Source organism: Erinaceus europaeus, chromosome 16, assembly GCF_950295315.1.
Source record: "Erinaceus europaeus chromosome 16, mEriEur2.1, whole genome shotgun sequence".
Classification (NCBI taxonomy): domain Eukaryota; kingdom Metazoa; phylum Chordata; class Mammalia; order Eulipotyphla; family Erinaceidae; genus Erinaceus; species Erinaceus europaeus.
Window position 1 is genome coordinate 45163452 of NC_080177.1, and position 14756 is coordinate 45178207.

General features: G+C 38.2%; 1 protein-coding gene across 3 annotated transcripts in view; it reads left to right on the plus strand.

Moving 5' to 3' along the window:
* MAP4K5 (mitogen-activated protein kinase kinase kinase kinase 5) overlaps window positions 1–14756 on the plus strand; it is a 147129-nt gene that overhangs the window by 31954 nt on the left and 100419 nt on the right. For 2 of the 3 annotated variants that reach the window (XM_060174994.1, XM_016193736.2), the window contains exon 3: window positions 11516–11573. The exons of the other annotated variant lie outside the window; for it this stretch is intronic. In XM_060174994.1, the coding sequence (XP_060030977.1) occupies window positions 11516–11573 (58 nt within the window). The remainder of the gene's footprint in view (window positions 1–11515; window positions 11574–14756) is intronic. 3 annotated transcript variants of the gene reach the window in all.

Here is a 14756-nt window from a genome sequence, read left to right on the forward strand (position 1 = left end):
GTGAGGTTCCTGCTGTCTTTGGGTTCAAAAAGACAATCGATAGTTAATGTTATCATCACATTATTTGGTAATTGGGTTAACTTTAAAAAGTCCTTTTGTTAGGGTCTGCTGTACAGTACCCAGTATCTTGTATATAGCTGTGCTATTGGTTGCTTCTGATCTACTTGGTCTAGGCTTTTGAGAGAGTCCACATATCAAATACACAGCCTATATATTAAAAAGATTAAGTCTGTGTTTTAAAAAACTTCGAGACATACAATTAATTTTCCCCCTCTCATATTAATTAACTAGTGATTTATATGACTACATTTTACTAGGAGTGTACATAAACACCATTCCCACCACCAAAAGACTGTGACCCATCCCTCCCACCCACTCCCACCCCCCACTGGCCCAGGAAGCTGCATGTCTACCCCTCACCACAGGGTTTTTACTTTGGTGCCCTACTTACAATTTGGTCAGGTCCTGCTTTTAGTTTCCCTTTCAGATCTTCTTACTCAACTTCTGTTGATGAGTGGGATCATCCCATACTCATCTTTATCTTTCTGACTTAGCTCACTTAACATAATTCCTTCTAGCTCTGTCCAAGATGGGTTGGAATAGTGGAGATAAAGTGTTAGGGGGTACTCACTGCAAACTAGTGTACTACTGCTTTCAGGTATATATTTTGCCCTAGTTTATGGATATGTGTGAACATATGCTCTATCTCATGGAACCTGGTGTATATCTAGGTTTTGGGACTTTGTTAGGAAGTGAACCACCTGGAATGGAATTAGAGAATACTATGAAAGGAAAGGTCTCACCTAAGTAATGAAGCTGAAGGGTTGTCATTCCACACCTGAAGTATCTGGATGCAGTCTGAGCTGAAGCATGTTGAGGTGGCACTCGTTGTGTTGATTAGGTTGCGATCGGCAGATGCAATATCATTTGATAAGAATTGGGAGAAGCATGTTGGAAAGTGGGCCCTACCCTAGGGTCCCAGGACTGGGGAAGTTTAGGCTCAATAGTGGAAATGTGAGGTTCCTGCTGTTTTAGGGTTCAAGAAGACAATGGATAGTTATTGTTAACATCACATTATTTGGTAATTGGGTTAACTTTGAGAAGTCCCTTTGTTAGACATACAATCAATTTTTCCCCCTCTCATATTAATTAAATAGTGATTTATATGACTACACTTTACTAGGAGTGTACATAAACGCCATTCCCACCACCAAAAGATTGTGTCCCATCCCATCCACCTACCTCCACCCCCCCGCTGGCCCAGGAAGCTGCATGTCCACCCTCCCCCTCACCACAGGGTTTTTACTTTGGTGCCCTACTTGATATGTCTATTTATTAGAGAGGGAAGGATAACTTGTGTATCACTTTGGAACATGCTAGCCTATTATCATCCATATTTCACAAAGGTCACACTTTGTATTTCACAGTCAGTGGGTTATGATCAATACATGGTAACATGTATCCACCAATACAATTTTATACAAAAGTTTTACAGACCTAAAAAAAATCCAGTGCTTTACCTCTTTTTCACTTGACTTCGAGGCCCCTCATAAATATTGCTTTTATTTTCTCTATGTAGCCTTTCTTATTTTCCACAATATCTTTTTTTTTCCCATAATATCTTATAGTTGAAATCATACTGTATGTAGCCTTTCCAGATTCAGTTCTTTCTGGAAGTGAGGGTGATCTGGCTGCAACATCTGTCACCCCATTGATCACCAGGGTTGGTTCGCCAAATTCAGTTCTTTCACTTGACAATGTACATTGAAGAGTCTTCTGTAGCTTTTTGAGATTTGATGATTCATTTTTAACTTTCTTATTAGAGGGATAATGGTTTACTGTCAACAGTAAAATATAATAGTTTGTACATGCGTAGTAGCATTTCTCAGTTTTCCATATAACGATTCAACCCTCTTTAGGTCCTCCTCTGCCATTCATGTTCCAGGACCTGAGCCACCCCTCCCCCCGGAGTCTTTTACTTTGGTGCAGTACACTCGATAGTTCATTTTTTAAATCAACTATATTAATATATCACAGCTTATTTATTCATAGGTGGGTCTCTTTTTTTAAAAAAAAACTTTATTGGATGGTTTATAGTCAACAGTAAAATAATAGTTTGTATATGTGTCACATTTCTTAGTTTTCCACAAAACAATTCAGCCCCCTCTAAGTCCTTTTCTGCCATCATGTTTCAGGACCTGAATCCTCCCCTCCAAGCCCAGAGTCTTTTACTTTGGTGCAACACACCAAACTTCAGCCAGGATCCTTGTGCTGGGAACACAAGTTCTGCTTTGTGTTTTCTCTTCTGTTCTTATTTTTCAACTTCTGTCTATGAGTGAGATCATCTCATACTCTTCCTTTTCTTTCTGGCTTAACATGATTTCTCACTTAACATGATTTGTTCAAGCTCCATCCAAGATAAGGTGAAGAAGGTGAGTTTATATAGGTGGATATATATTTTTTAAATATTTTATTTATTTATTTATGGAAAGATAGGAGGAGAGAGAGAGGAAAGAACCAGACATCACTCTGGTACATGTTCTGCTGGGGATTGAACTCAGGACCTCATGCTTGAGAGACCAGTGCTTTATCCATTCCGCCACTCCCAGACCACTAATGTAGATATCTTTATTCACATTTTGTAACACTGAAAATTATCATAGGATGATAATGGGATTAATGATTTAATATAAAAGATAATTAGTATACTACTTTGTTAATTTTCAGCAAAAATCCCAGTGAGATCAAGTATTACACAGTTAGTACTTTACTCTAGCATCTGTTATATTTTTATTAAAAATGAGTTTTGGGTGGTGGTGGTGCACCTGGTTGAGCACACATGTTGCAATGCACAAGGAGCCTGGTTGGAACTCTGGTCTTAACCAGGGCTGCAGAGGGAAAGCTTTGCAAGTTGTGAAGCAGTGTTGCAGTGTCTCTCTATCTCCCCCTTCCCTCTCAATTTCTGACTGTCTCCAGTAAATAAATAATGATAATTAAAAAAAAGTTTTCATATATTAAGAGGAACAGCAAAACCTTGACTTTTGAGTATAGTTTTAGGGTTTTTGCTCTGACTACAATGACATTGGGAAAGTCCCTTAACATTACTGAATTTGTACTTAAATAAGTCAAATTTATTTAAATAAGTAAAATTATAATATGTTTTCTTTCAAACTATAAAGCATTACAAATATAGTTGCCATCATTATTACTAAATTTTATCTTCAAACAACTTTAACTCACTGAACAAGATCCCCAGGAGGTCAGTTATTACTTATTTTCTTTTAAACTCAGCCAGATTTATTTATTTATTTATTTTAGGTCAAAGGGATATATATATATACATATATATATATATATACATATTTATACATATATATGTAATTTGTTTATTTTGGATAGAACAGAGAAATTGAGACAAGAGGGAGTGAAAAAGACAGCTGCAGCCCTGCTTCACTACTCAGTGAAGCTTTTCCCCTGCAGATGGGGATTAGCAACTTGAACCCAGTATCTTGCACATGATAACATCTCTCTCCCCCGTATTCTTCTTCCTCTCTCTCTCTCTCTCTTTTTAAAATATTTATTTTAGTGAGAGAGAGTTACAGATGGATCAGAATATTGCTCAGCTCTGGCCTATGGTGGTGCCAGGAATTGACATAGGAACCTCAGTCATGAAAGTGTTTTGTGTAACCATTAGACTGTCTCCCCTGCCCAAGTATTACTTATTGTATAAACTCTGGCTATGTTTTCTCCGTCTGAGTTTCTTTGGCATTTGAAATTTTAAACAGTGAATAGTCTAGATCTATATGCATATAACTTTCTGTAAGATTTTAGGAACTGGGACCAGACCTGAGGCAAACACGGTTCTTTTGTTCAAGGTCAAGAAAAAAGGAAGGATAGGAATGGTGTAATACTTTTGTCTGACCTTTGTTCCCCTTTTACTAAATGTGTTTGCTGTTGTGGATGGAGAGAATTAAAATGTTCTTTCTTCCCGAGATCCCATTTTACCCTATTTACCATAGTAAATAAGGAAAAAGTAAACTTCTCATACAATATATTTGAGACTTCTACTATAAAAGAAAACAACACATTTCTTTTTCTGTTTATGCTTTTCCTTCTATAACCCACTCCCCCATCCTTTCATTTTTTTTTTACACTTACTACGTGTCATTTAATTTATTTATTCCTCCACGGTTATCACTGGGGCTGGTAGCCATTTTTTTCCATTTTGTTGTTGTTGTTATTGCTGGATAGGACAGAGAGAAACTGAGAGAGAGGAGGAGGGGAAGACAAACAGGGGAAGAGAAAGATAGACACTTCAGACCTGCTTCACTGCTTGTGAAGCAACCTCCTGCAGGTGGGGGGCCGGGCCTCAAACCAGGATCCTTAGGCCAGTCCTTGCACTTCACACTATGTATGCTTAACCCAGTGTGCTACTGCCCACCCCCCTTTTTTAAAATGTATTTCTTTACTAAAGAGAGAGAGTGAGAAAGATTGTGTGTGTGTGAGCACCTCACCAGAGCATCACTCTGGCACATGTGATGTTAGGGGTAGATCTTGAAACTTCATGCTTAAAAATCTAGCTCTTTATGCACTGCACCACCTCCTGGATATGTCACCGTTTATCACCTGCCACAGTAAGCCATTTCTTAAAAGTATCTCCTCTAAACCTCTCTTTACCTTCTTTGTCATTTTGTTTTATTCCCTTTTTCTCTTACTCTTTCCTCTGATAATAGGACTTATTTAACCCAGAAAATTTATATAAACAATACTTTCCTGGTTTATTATTATTGTTATTATATTTTATTGCCACCAAGGTTGTCACTGGGGCTCCATGCTGGCATTACAAATATACTGTTGCTGCAGCCATTTTTTTCCTTTTTAATTTGATAGGACATATATATAAATTGAAAGGGGTTGGGAAGATAGAGGAGGAGAAAAAGATTGAACTTGCAGATCTGTTCACTGCGAGTGAAGCATCCTCCCTGCAAGTGGAGAGCTGGGGCTCGAAACCAGGTCCTTGTACATGGTAACATGTGTGCTTAACCTGGTGCACCACCACTCCGCCCCCTACTTTACTGCATGTTCATAGACAAGTTCACATTTGAATCCAATATAGTAAGCAAAAGATATAAATCATCAAACTGTATTTTCACATGGTGTGACACTGGATGCAATGAAAATGAACACTTTCCAGTGATAATATAGTGATACTTGTTTCTAGACTATTTTCACAGTGTGTACTGAATGTTCATATTTATCCTTTTGACCTAGTGATTTCATATCTTAGGATAGATTTGCAAGAACAAATCTTTTAAAAATATATCTTATTAGATAGAGATGAGAAATTAATAGGGAAGGGAGAGAGAGAGAGATACTCGAGGCACTGCTTCACAGGCTATGAAGTTTCTCCCCTGCATGCATTATAATATGTGTGTGCCACCATCTGACTCCTCCAGAAAAAAAAAAACTTAGATAATGAAGTATCCAGTCTGGTAGTTACGTAATAACCTGGTGTGTAGCAGTAAAACAGAATGATTATGTGGACTATTATATAGCCATTTAAAAATTATATACAGGAAACCAGGCAATGGCATGCTTACTTAAATATACACATTATGGTGCACAAGGACCCAGGTTCAAGTCTCAGGTCCTCACCTGCAAGGGAGAAGCTTCATGAACAGTGAAGCAGTGCTGTAGGTGTCTCTCTTCCTTTCTATTTTCCCCTTCCCCTCTCAATTTTTCTGTCTGTATCCAAACTAAATAAATGTAAATTAAAGCAGAATCAACATACTGGACTTTGGGCTTAAACAATTTTAAAAAGTTATGTACTGGGGGTCAGGCAGCGGGTTAAGTGCACATGGTGCAAACCCAAGGACCGGTGTAAGGGTCCTGGTTCGAGCCTCCCGGCTCCCCACCTGCAGGGGAGTCGCTTCACAGGCAGTGAAGCAGGTCTGCAGGTGTCTATCTTTCTCTCCCCCTCTCTGTCTTCTCTTCCTCTCTCGATTTCTCTCTGTCCCTATCCAACAACAAACGACATCAACAATAACAATAAGAACCACAACAAGGCTACAACAACAAGGGCAACAAAAGGGGGAAAAATGACTTCCAGGAGCAGTGAATTCATGGTGCAGGCACTGAGCCCCAGCAATAACCCTGGAGGCAAAAAAAAAGTTATGTACTGTATGGTGAATCTCCATAATTAAAAAAACATTTATTATACTTGCAATAGGCCTTGGTAGAAAGAGTTAACATTCAAATTTGGTGATGAGAATACAAATGTTCACTCAGTTATTTTATAGCAACATGTGGTATATCCACTTAAAATCCATATTACTTTTGATTTAGCAATTTTATTTGTAGATTTCCTTGCTGATAAGTACTAAAATATTGGATTGTCAGGAAAGTCATGATGTGTAGAAAATGTGTCATGACTTTCTTGACAATTCAGTTTTGCAGTGATATTCATTATAGTACTAATTATAGTAAGTTATAGTAATTTGTTAAGTGACAATTTTTTTCATCTGAAAGATAAATGTTGTAAGTAGATATAAAATTAATGCATAGTTTATAAATTCAAAATGTTAAAATCTTAAATGTTCAACAATAGTAGATTACTTAAATTATATTTTTGATCAATGTAAAATTACAAGACAGGATCTCCATACTGTGAACACTTAATCAAGTGCACCACAGCCTGGCATGATCAGTGTAAAATTAATCAGCATAGCAAATCATGTAAGAAATGATAACATCAGGTGCCAGGCAGTAGCACAGCGGGTTAAGTGCACATGGCTCGAAGCACAAAGACCAGAGTAGGGATCCGGGTTCGAACCCCCGGCTCCCCACCTTCGGGGGGTGGGGGGGAGTTGCTTCACAAGTGGTGAAGCAGGTCTATAGGTGTCTTATCTGTCTCTCTCCCTCTTTGTCTTCCCCTCCCCTCTCGATTTCTTTCTGTCCTATCCAACAACAGAAATAACAACAATAATAACAATAGTGATAAACAACAAGAGCAAAAAAGGGAAAAAATAACCTCCAGGAGCAGTGGATTCGTAGTGCAGGCACCGAGCCCCAGCAATAACCCTGGAGGCCGAAAAAAAAAAAAAGATAGCATTGTGCTATAAAGTTGATGAGGTTAACATCTATAATGTTTGCATATATGAATCACTTAGAGGGTGAAAAAGAAAGTATATGTGTGAAATATTGTTGCTTTTTCTTCTAGGTGGTAAGATAAAGATATTTTTTTTTCTTTTAATGGCTATGTCTTTATAAAATAAAAATCTGAGCATTTTTGTTACTGAGGTAACACCAGTTTACAGCACAGTGTATGCTAGGGAAACAGCTTCATACTCTTGAAGTATGTTTTACCACACCATATCCACCACCTACCCCTCTGGCTCCTGCCCTCACCTCCGTCCCGCAATAAACCTCATTCCTGCAGTTATACATAGTGCAAATGTCTGTTTTGGTCTGTTACCTAATGTGTTGTTTCTTTACACCTCACATATGAATTAAAACATTAGGCATTTATTTCCACTTCCATCCATGTTTTCAGAAATGACAAGGTCTTGCTTTTTCTTCTTTTTCCATTCCTTCCTTCCTTTTCTTTTCTTTCTCTCTTCCTTTTCCTTCTTCACTTCCTCCTCTTCCTTCCTTCCTTCCTTCCTTGCTATTTTATTTAATTTGACAGGACAGAGAGAAATAGAGAGGTAAAGGGAGGTAGGGAAAGAGAAAGAGAGGCACCTGCAGATCTGCTTCACCACTAGTGAAGTGTTTGCCTTGTATGTAGGGAGCGGAGGCTGGAACCCAGATTCTTGCACCATGGACCCCACGATCTTGTTTTTTTGTATGCATTATTCACATGTGTGCACGCGCGTGGGCATTTTCTTTCCTTTTTTGTCTTTATTGGGGCTTCACTGCTCTGGGTCAACTCTTTTAGGTACAGAGGGAGGAGAAAAAAAAGAAAAGAGAAAGACATCAGAGCACCAAAGTTTCCTCCAATGTCGTGGGGACCAGGCTCAAACTTATATTGAGTACATGGCAAAGTAGGCACACTACTACTTTTTTTTGTTTCTCTTTTTTAAAATTTTTTAAAAAATATTTTATTTCCTTTTGTTGCCTTTAAACATGTTTTATTGTTGTAGTTATTATTGTTGTCATTGTTGTTGGATAGGACAGAGAGAAATGGACAGAGGAGGGGAAGACAGAGAGGGGAGAGAAAGACACCTGCAGACCTGCTTCACTGCCTGTGAAGTGACTCCCCTGTAGGTGGGGAGCTGGGGGCTCTAACCGGGATCCTTAGGCCAGTCCTTGGGTTTTGTGCCACCTGCTCTTAACCCGCTGCGCAACCACCTGACTCCCTTTTAAAAATTTTTTAAATACTATTTATTTTCCCTTTTGTTGCCCTTGTTTTTTATTGTTGTTGTAGTTATTATTATTATTGTCATTGATGTCGTCATTGTTAGATAGGACAGAGAAATGGAGAGAGGAGAGGAAGACAGAGAGGGGGAGAGAACGACACCTGCAGACCTGCTTCACTGCCTGTGAAGCGACTCCCCTGCAAGTGGGGAGCCAGAGGCTCGAACTGGGATCCTTAGCTGGTCCTTTCATTTTGCACCATGTGCGCCTAACCCTCTGTGCTACTGCCCTATTCTCACACACTACTACTTTTTTATATTTACATAAGTGTGAGGTGATTAACATTCATTGTCGTTTTGATTTCCATTTTCTTGACAATAGGACACAATGAACTTTTTCTTTTCATATACTTATTGACCATCTGTATGTTTTTGTTGAAGATGTGCCTATTTGTCTACCTATATTTGGTGCATGTTTTGAGTTTCATGAGTATTTTATGTATCTTATATATAAATCTTTTGTTATATGCATGATGTACAAATATATTCTTCCAGTCACTGTCATCTTTTCAATTTAACAGTGGTTTCTTTTTCTGTGTAGAAGCTTTGGGTTTTTTGCCTCATTTTTTCCCCGTGTTATTGGGTGTCAGTTCCCAGGAAACATCACTGAAATCAGCATTGACTATTGTGGTTTCAGTTCTAACATCCAAATCTTTAATCCATTTTGAATTAATTTTATAAAGCTTTCTTATTTATTTTAATGAGATAGTGAGAGACCAGAGTATTTCCCAGCTCTGGTTTATGGTAGTGTCAGGGATTGTGCCTGGGACCTCCAGCTGGCAAGTCCTGTACCCAACTGTTAACCACTCTTTCCAGCTTGAGTTAATTTCTGTGTACAGTGTAAAGATATTGTGGTCTAGTTTCATTTCTTTTCTTTCTTCCTTTCTCTCTCCCCCTCTTACTATTATTTTTAACTTGCCATTTTTCTAACACCATTTGTTGAAGAGACTTTCTCTGATTTTATTGAATACTCTTGGATCCTTCATCTAAAGCTAACTGCTATTATGTGTGGATTAATGATTTATTTTTGAACTCATTTATACTCCATTGGTTAGTGTGTTTATTTTTATTGTAACATCATACTGTTTTGTTAGAAATTGGAGAGTGGTGGTTCTTTTTTCTTCCTCAGAGTTACTTTGTCGATTTGTGCTCTTTTATGGTTATACAAAAAATTTAGTAATGTTCTATTTTCTTGAAGATTCCATTAGGATTTTGATAGGAATTGCATTAAATCTGTATATTTGGAGTAGGGTGGTTATTTTAACAATATCAGTTCTTTCAATCCATAAGCTTAGGATATCTTTCCATTTCTGTCTTTCATTTCTTTTAAGAGTCTTCAAGTTTTTGTTGTATGGGCCTTTTGCCTCCTTTGTTAGGTTCTTTCTGATGCAATCTAAATGACGCTGTTTTCTTGATTTATTATCTTCTAATTGCTACATAGAAATGCAACAGACTTTTATATATTGACCTGGTAGACTGCCACTTTACTACATGGATTTATTGCTTCTAATTTTTAGTGTACTCTTCAAGATTGTTTAAATATATTTATACATAGTAATAGTTACACTTATTTTTTCAATTTGAATTTCTTCCTTTCTTTTCCTGCCTAATTGCTTGTTTTAGGACTTTTTTTTTTTTTGCCTCCAGGGTTATTTTTGGGACTGGGTGCCTGCACCATGAATCCACTGCTCCTGGAGTCCCCCCCCCCCCCCCCCCCCCCCGGTTTGTTGTAGCCTTGTTGTGGTTACTATTGTTGTTGATGTTGATGTCTTCCATTGTTGGATAGGGACAGAGAGAAATCAGGAGAGGAAGGGAAGACAGAGACGGGGAGAGAAAGATAGACATCTGCAGACCTGCTTCACCGGCTGTAAAGTGACTCCCCTGCAGGTGGCGAGCCGGTGGGCTGGAACTGGGATCCTTAGGCTAGACCTTATGCTTTGCGCCACGTGTGCGTGTGCTTAACCAGCTGTGCTACTGCCCGACTCCCTGTTTTAGGACTTCTAACACTATATTGAACAATAGTGCCATGAGTTGATGCCCTTGTCTTGTGCCTGATCTTAAAGAAAAAGTTTCCTGTTTTTTTACAGTTGAGTGTGTTGACATTTATGGATTTGTCATATATGAGCTTTATGATACTGAGGAACATCACTTAATAGGTATTTTAAAATTTTTTAATATTTATTTTCCCTTTTGTTGCCCTTTTTATTATTGTTATAGTTATTATTGTTGCTGTAACTGATTTCGTCATTAGATAGGACAGAAAGAAATGGAGAGAGGAGGGGAAGACGGGGGGGGGGGGAGAAAGATAGACACCTACAAACCTGCTTCACTCCCTGTGAAGCGACTCCCCTGCAGGTGGGGAGCCGGGGGCTCAAACTGGGATCTTTACACCAGTTCTTGCACTTCACGCCACATGCACTTAACCCACTGCGCTACCACCCAACTCCCAATGGGTATTTTTAATGACTATAATTAATTATTTATTGGCTAGAGACAGAAGTTGTAAAGGAAGGCAGAGACAGAAGGAGAGATCCCTGTAGTACTCTTTCACCTCATGTGAAAGAGTAGGTGGGGGTTGGGGGCTTATTATGGGGTTCTTGTGCATTGTGACATTTGTGCTGTGCTAGAGGCACTACCACCCAGCTCCCATGCATGTTTTTTTTTTTTTTTATTTTTCAAATATAAAAAGGAGCCTGGGGGAAAGTATGATAAAATTTAAACTGGTTGTTTTAAGTGGTGGAACTGAAAGTCATTATTTTCATTAATTTTCTTTCTTTTTTTTTTTTCTTTTATAAAGAATCTATTTATTCATTCAAGGGAAAGATAGGAGGAGAGAAAGAACCAGATATCACTCTGATATATGTGCTGCTGGGAATTGAACTCGTGAACTCATGGTTGAGAATCCAGTGCTTTATCCACTGCGCCACCTCCCAGACCTTCATTAATTTTCTGTAATGGGAAAAGGAATATATTCATTCTACTGAAACACAGTTTTTGTTTTTCTGAATTGTTGAGGCATGATTGATAAACAGCTTATTAGCATAGTACCAAATATGTTTAAATTATTAACAAGCATTAAAAATATTGTATTTTTGTTTTAGGCCAGAAATATACACACAGGAGAGTTGGCAGCTGTAAAAATTATCAAATTGGAGCCTGGTATGTATTAAACCCCTGAATTGTTGACACTTACATTATTAGAGCACTTAATAGCATTTTCCCTGTTTCTTTCCTTGTTTTTCTTCTCTAAAGAGATCTTCTACATATGTTGTCAGGACAGTAGTATATCCAATGTAATAGGAAATTCAGATGGAAGTTGTTAATAATTTTTTTCTCTTAATTTTTACTAGGTTAATAATGGTTTATAAGACAGTTGTCCCATGGGTATAATTTCTCATCCATTTGAGATAGGTGTCTGCAGACTAATTCTGTCACCAACTTAAGTCCTGCTCCACTACTGTGCATTGGATCCCCAATGCTCTCTGCCTCTTCATATTCGTGGCCTTGCTGCAACAGACCACATCTAGTCCAAGTTGCACCTGTGTTTTGCCTTTCTTCTTTGTTTAATAAGTTCTACCTATAAGTGAGGTTATCAAGTATTCTTCCTTCTTCTTCTGGCTGATCTTACTAAACATGATTCCTTGAAGTTCTATCTAAATAAGGTAAAGGAGATATCTGATTTCATCATATTTAATAACAAGAGTCCATTGGGTATATATACCACAACTTTCTTAACCACTTATCTATTGTTAGGTATCTGGGTTGCTTTCATGCTTAGGTTATTACAAACAGTGCTGCTGTGAGCAGAGGAGGGCATAGATTTCTTTAGACAGGTGATTTTGTTTTCTTTGCTTAGATTCCTATGTAAGGGATTGCCAGGTCATAGGGCAAGTTCATTTCTAATATTCTGAGGTATATCCAGACTGCCTTCCACAGGACCAATTTACATGCCATCCAGCAATGTAGAAGGACTCCTCTTCTGCTGCATCTTCATAAGCACTTGTTTCTGTCCTTTCTGATGTATGACCTTCTCACAGGTGTAAGATGGTGTCTCGTTGTTATCTTTATTTGAATTTCTCTGATAGTCTGTGACTTTTATCATTTTTCACATGTCTGTTGGCCCTTTGGGTGGGTATCTGCCCATGTCCTTGCCCCATTTTTAATAGTTTTCTTTTGTTGCTGAGTCTTGTGAGTTCTTTATATACTTTCATTGTCAGCCTTTTGTCTGATGTATAGTGTGTAAAGATCTCCCATTCAGAAGGGTATCTTTACAGTTTGGTGATTGCTCCCTTTGATGTACAAAAGCTTTTCGATTTGATATAGTCTCTGCTTTATTTTTGTTTTTGTTTTCCTTGCTGTTGGACTTGATTCTTCAGAGACATTTACAAAGAAACTTCATGGAGTGTTTTGCCTTTTTTTTTTTCCCTATGTATTTGATTGTTTCTGATTGAATGCCCACGTCTTTGATCCATTTGAAGTTGACTTTTGTGCATGGTGATATGTGGTGGTCCAGTTTCATTCTACTACATGTTTCAAGCCAATTTTCCCAGTACCATTTGTTGGGGAAACTGTCCTTTGTCCATAATATTCTGGTTCACCTTGTCAAAGATTAGATCTTTGTACATATGCTCACTTGTTTTTATGCTCTCAGTTCTTTTCCATTGGCCCATGTTTCTATTTTTGTTCTAGTACCAAGCAGTTTTGATTATCACATCCCTGTAGTATAATTTGAGATCAGAGAGTGAGATGCCTCACTGGTTGTTACTCTCAGGATTGTTGGGCAATTTGGGGTATTTTCTGGTTATAGGTAAACTTTTGTACATAAAACTTCCCAGGAATGAACCAGGAAAAACTGGAAAACATGCATAGGTCAGTTACAGTGAAGAAACTGAAAGAGTAGTCAAAGGTTTCCTCAATAACAAAATTCCAAGACCAGATAGTTTTACCTGTGAATTTTGCAAAACCTTCAAGAATAACAAGGTTTTTTTTTTTTTTTGCCTTGAGGGTTATCATTGGGCTCGGTGCTTGCACTACAATCCACAGCTCCTGCAGGCTATTTTTTCCCTTTTGTTGCTCTTATTGTTTATCGTTGTTGTTGTTATTGCTGTCGTTGTTGGGTAGGACAGAGAGAAATCGAGAGAGGAGGGGAAGATAGAGGGGGAGAGAAAGATACCTACAGACCTGCTTCACCTCTTATGAAGCAACCCCCCCTTGCAGGTGGGGAGCTGGGGGTCTCGAACCAGGATCCTTATGTTGGTCCTTGCGTTTTACACCAGGTGTGCTTAACCCACTGCGCTATTGCTTGGCCTCCAGCCCTAGAATGTTTTATTATACTGATGCATAAATGTCTGATACACTGACTTTTTAAAAAGAAAAATTATTAGTTATTTAGACTTAGTTTTATATTTAAGTGGATTTAGTGCCACCATCAGTCTTTTCCGACCATGCCTGTGCCATTGTGACTTACTTAGTTTGTATCACCCATCAATAGAGTGAATCATATCATTGGAGGAGGTCCTAGGGATCAAATCCAGGGCTACATACATACAAAACTCATCACTGTAACATTGAACTATATCCCTTGACCTAGAATAATACAGTTTGAATCCACAAATTGATTGTTCTACCCAAACCTGTTCTAGTAACAGTCTCCCTGATTTTGCTAAGCAAAATTTGATTTTGGCAGTTAGCCAAGTCAAAAATCTAGGTTTTGTCTTTAACTTCTTTTATTTGCACTCTAGAACCTGTCAACATTTCACTCTACCTCAGAAAGCATCCAAAAACCACCTACTTTTACTTTCATTTCTGCCTTCCAGGTCTCCTTATTCATTGTCTTCTGCCGCCATCTAGTTTTACTTTTTTTTTTTTCCTTTTTGGTCTTCTCTTTTATTTGATAGGACAGAAAGAAATTGAGAGGAGATTCAGAGAGAAAGATAGACACTTTTATACCTGCTTCACTGCTCATGAAGCATGCCCCTACTGGTGGGGAATGGGCACCAACTTCAGTCTTTGCAATGGGGTACACTACTACCTCACTATCTGTAAAGCCACCAGAGTGATCAACTAAAAACAGATATTGGATCATAGAACTTTTCTACTTGAAATTTTCTCTGAGCTTCCAAATACAACTGGAGCAATATTCAAACTTTAATTTTAGTCTTTTTATGTGATGCAAAGGTTCAAACTCAGGACTTTATGCATGTCCTTTACTTCTCAGCCATCTCTCCAGTCCCAGTATTCAAACTTTCATCCTTGCTAATAAAGTCCTATGTGATCTGCCCTATTTACTTCTCAGAACTCATCTGCTCTCCTCTGCTCTTTCCCTGTTTTTTTCTTAAATAG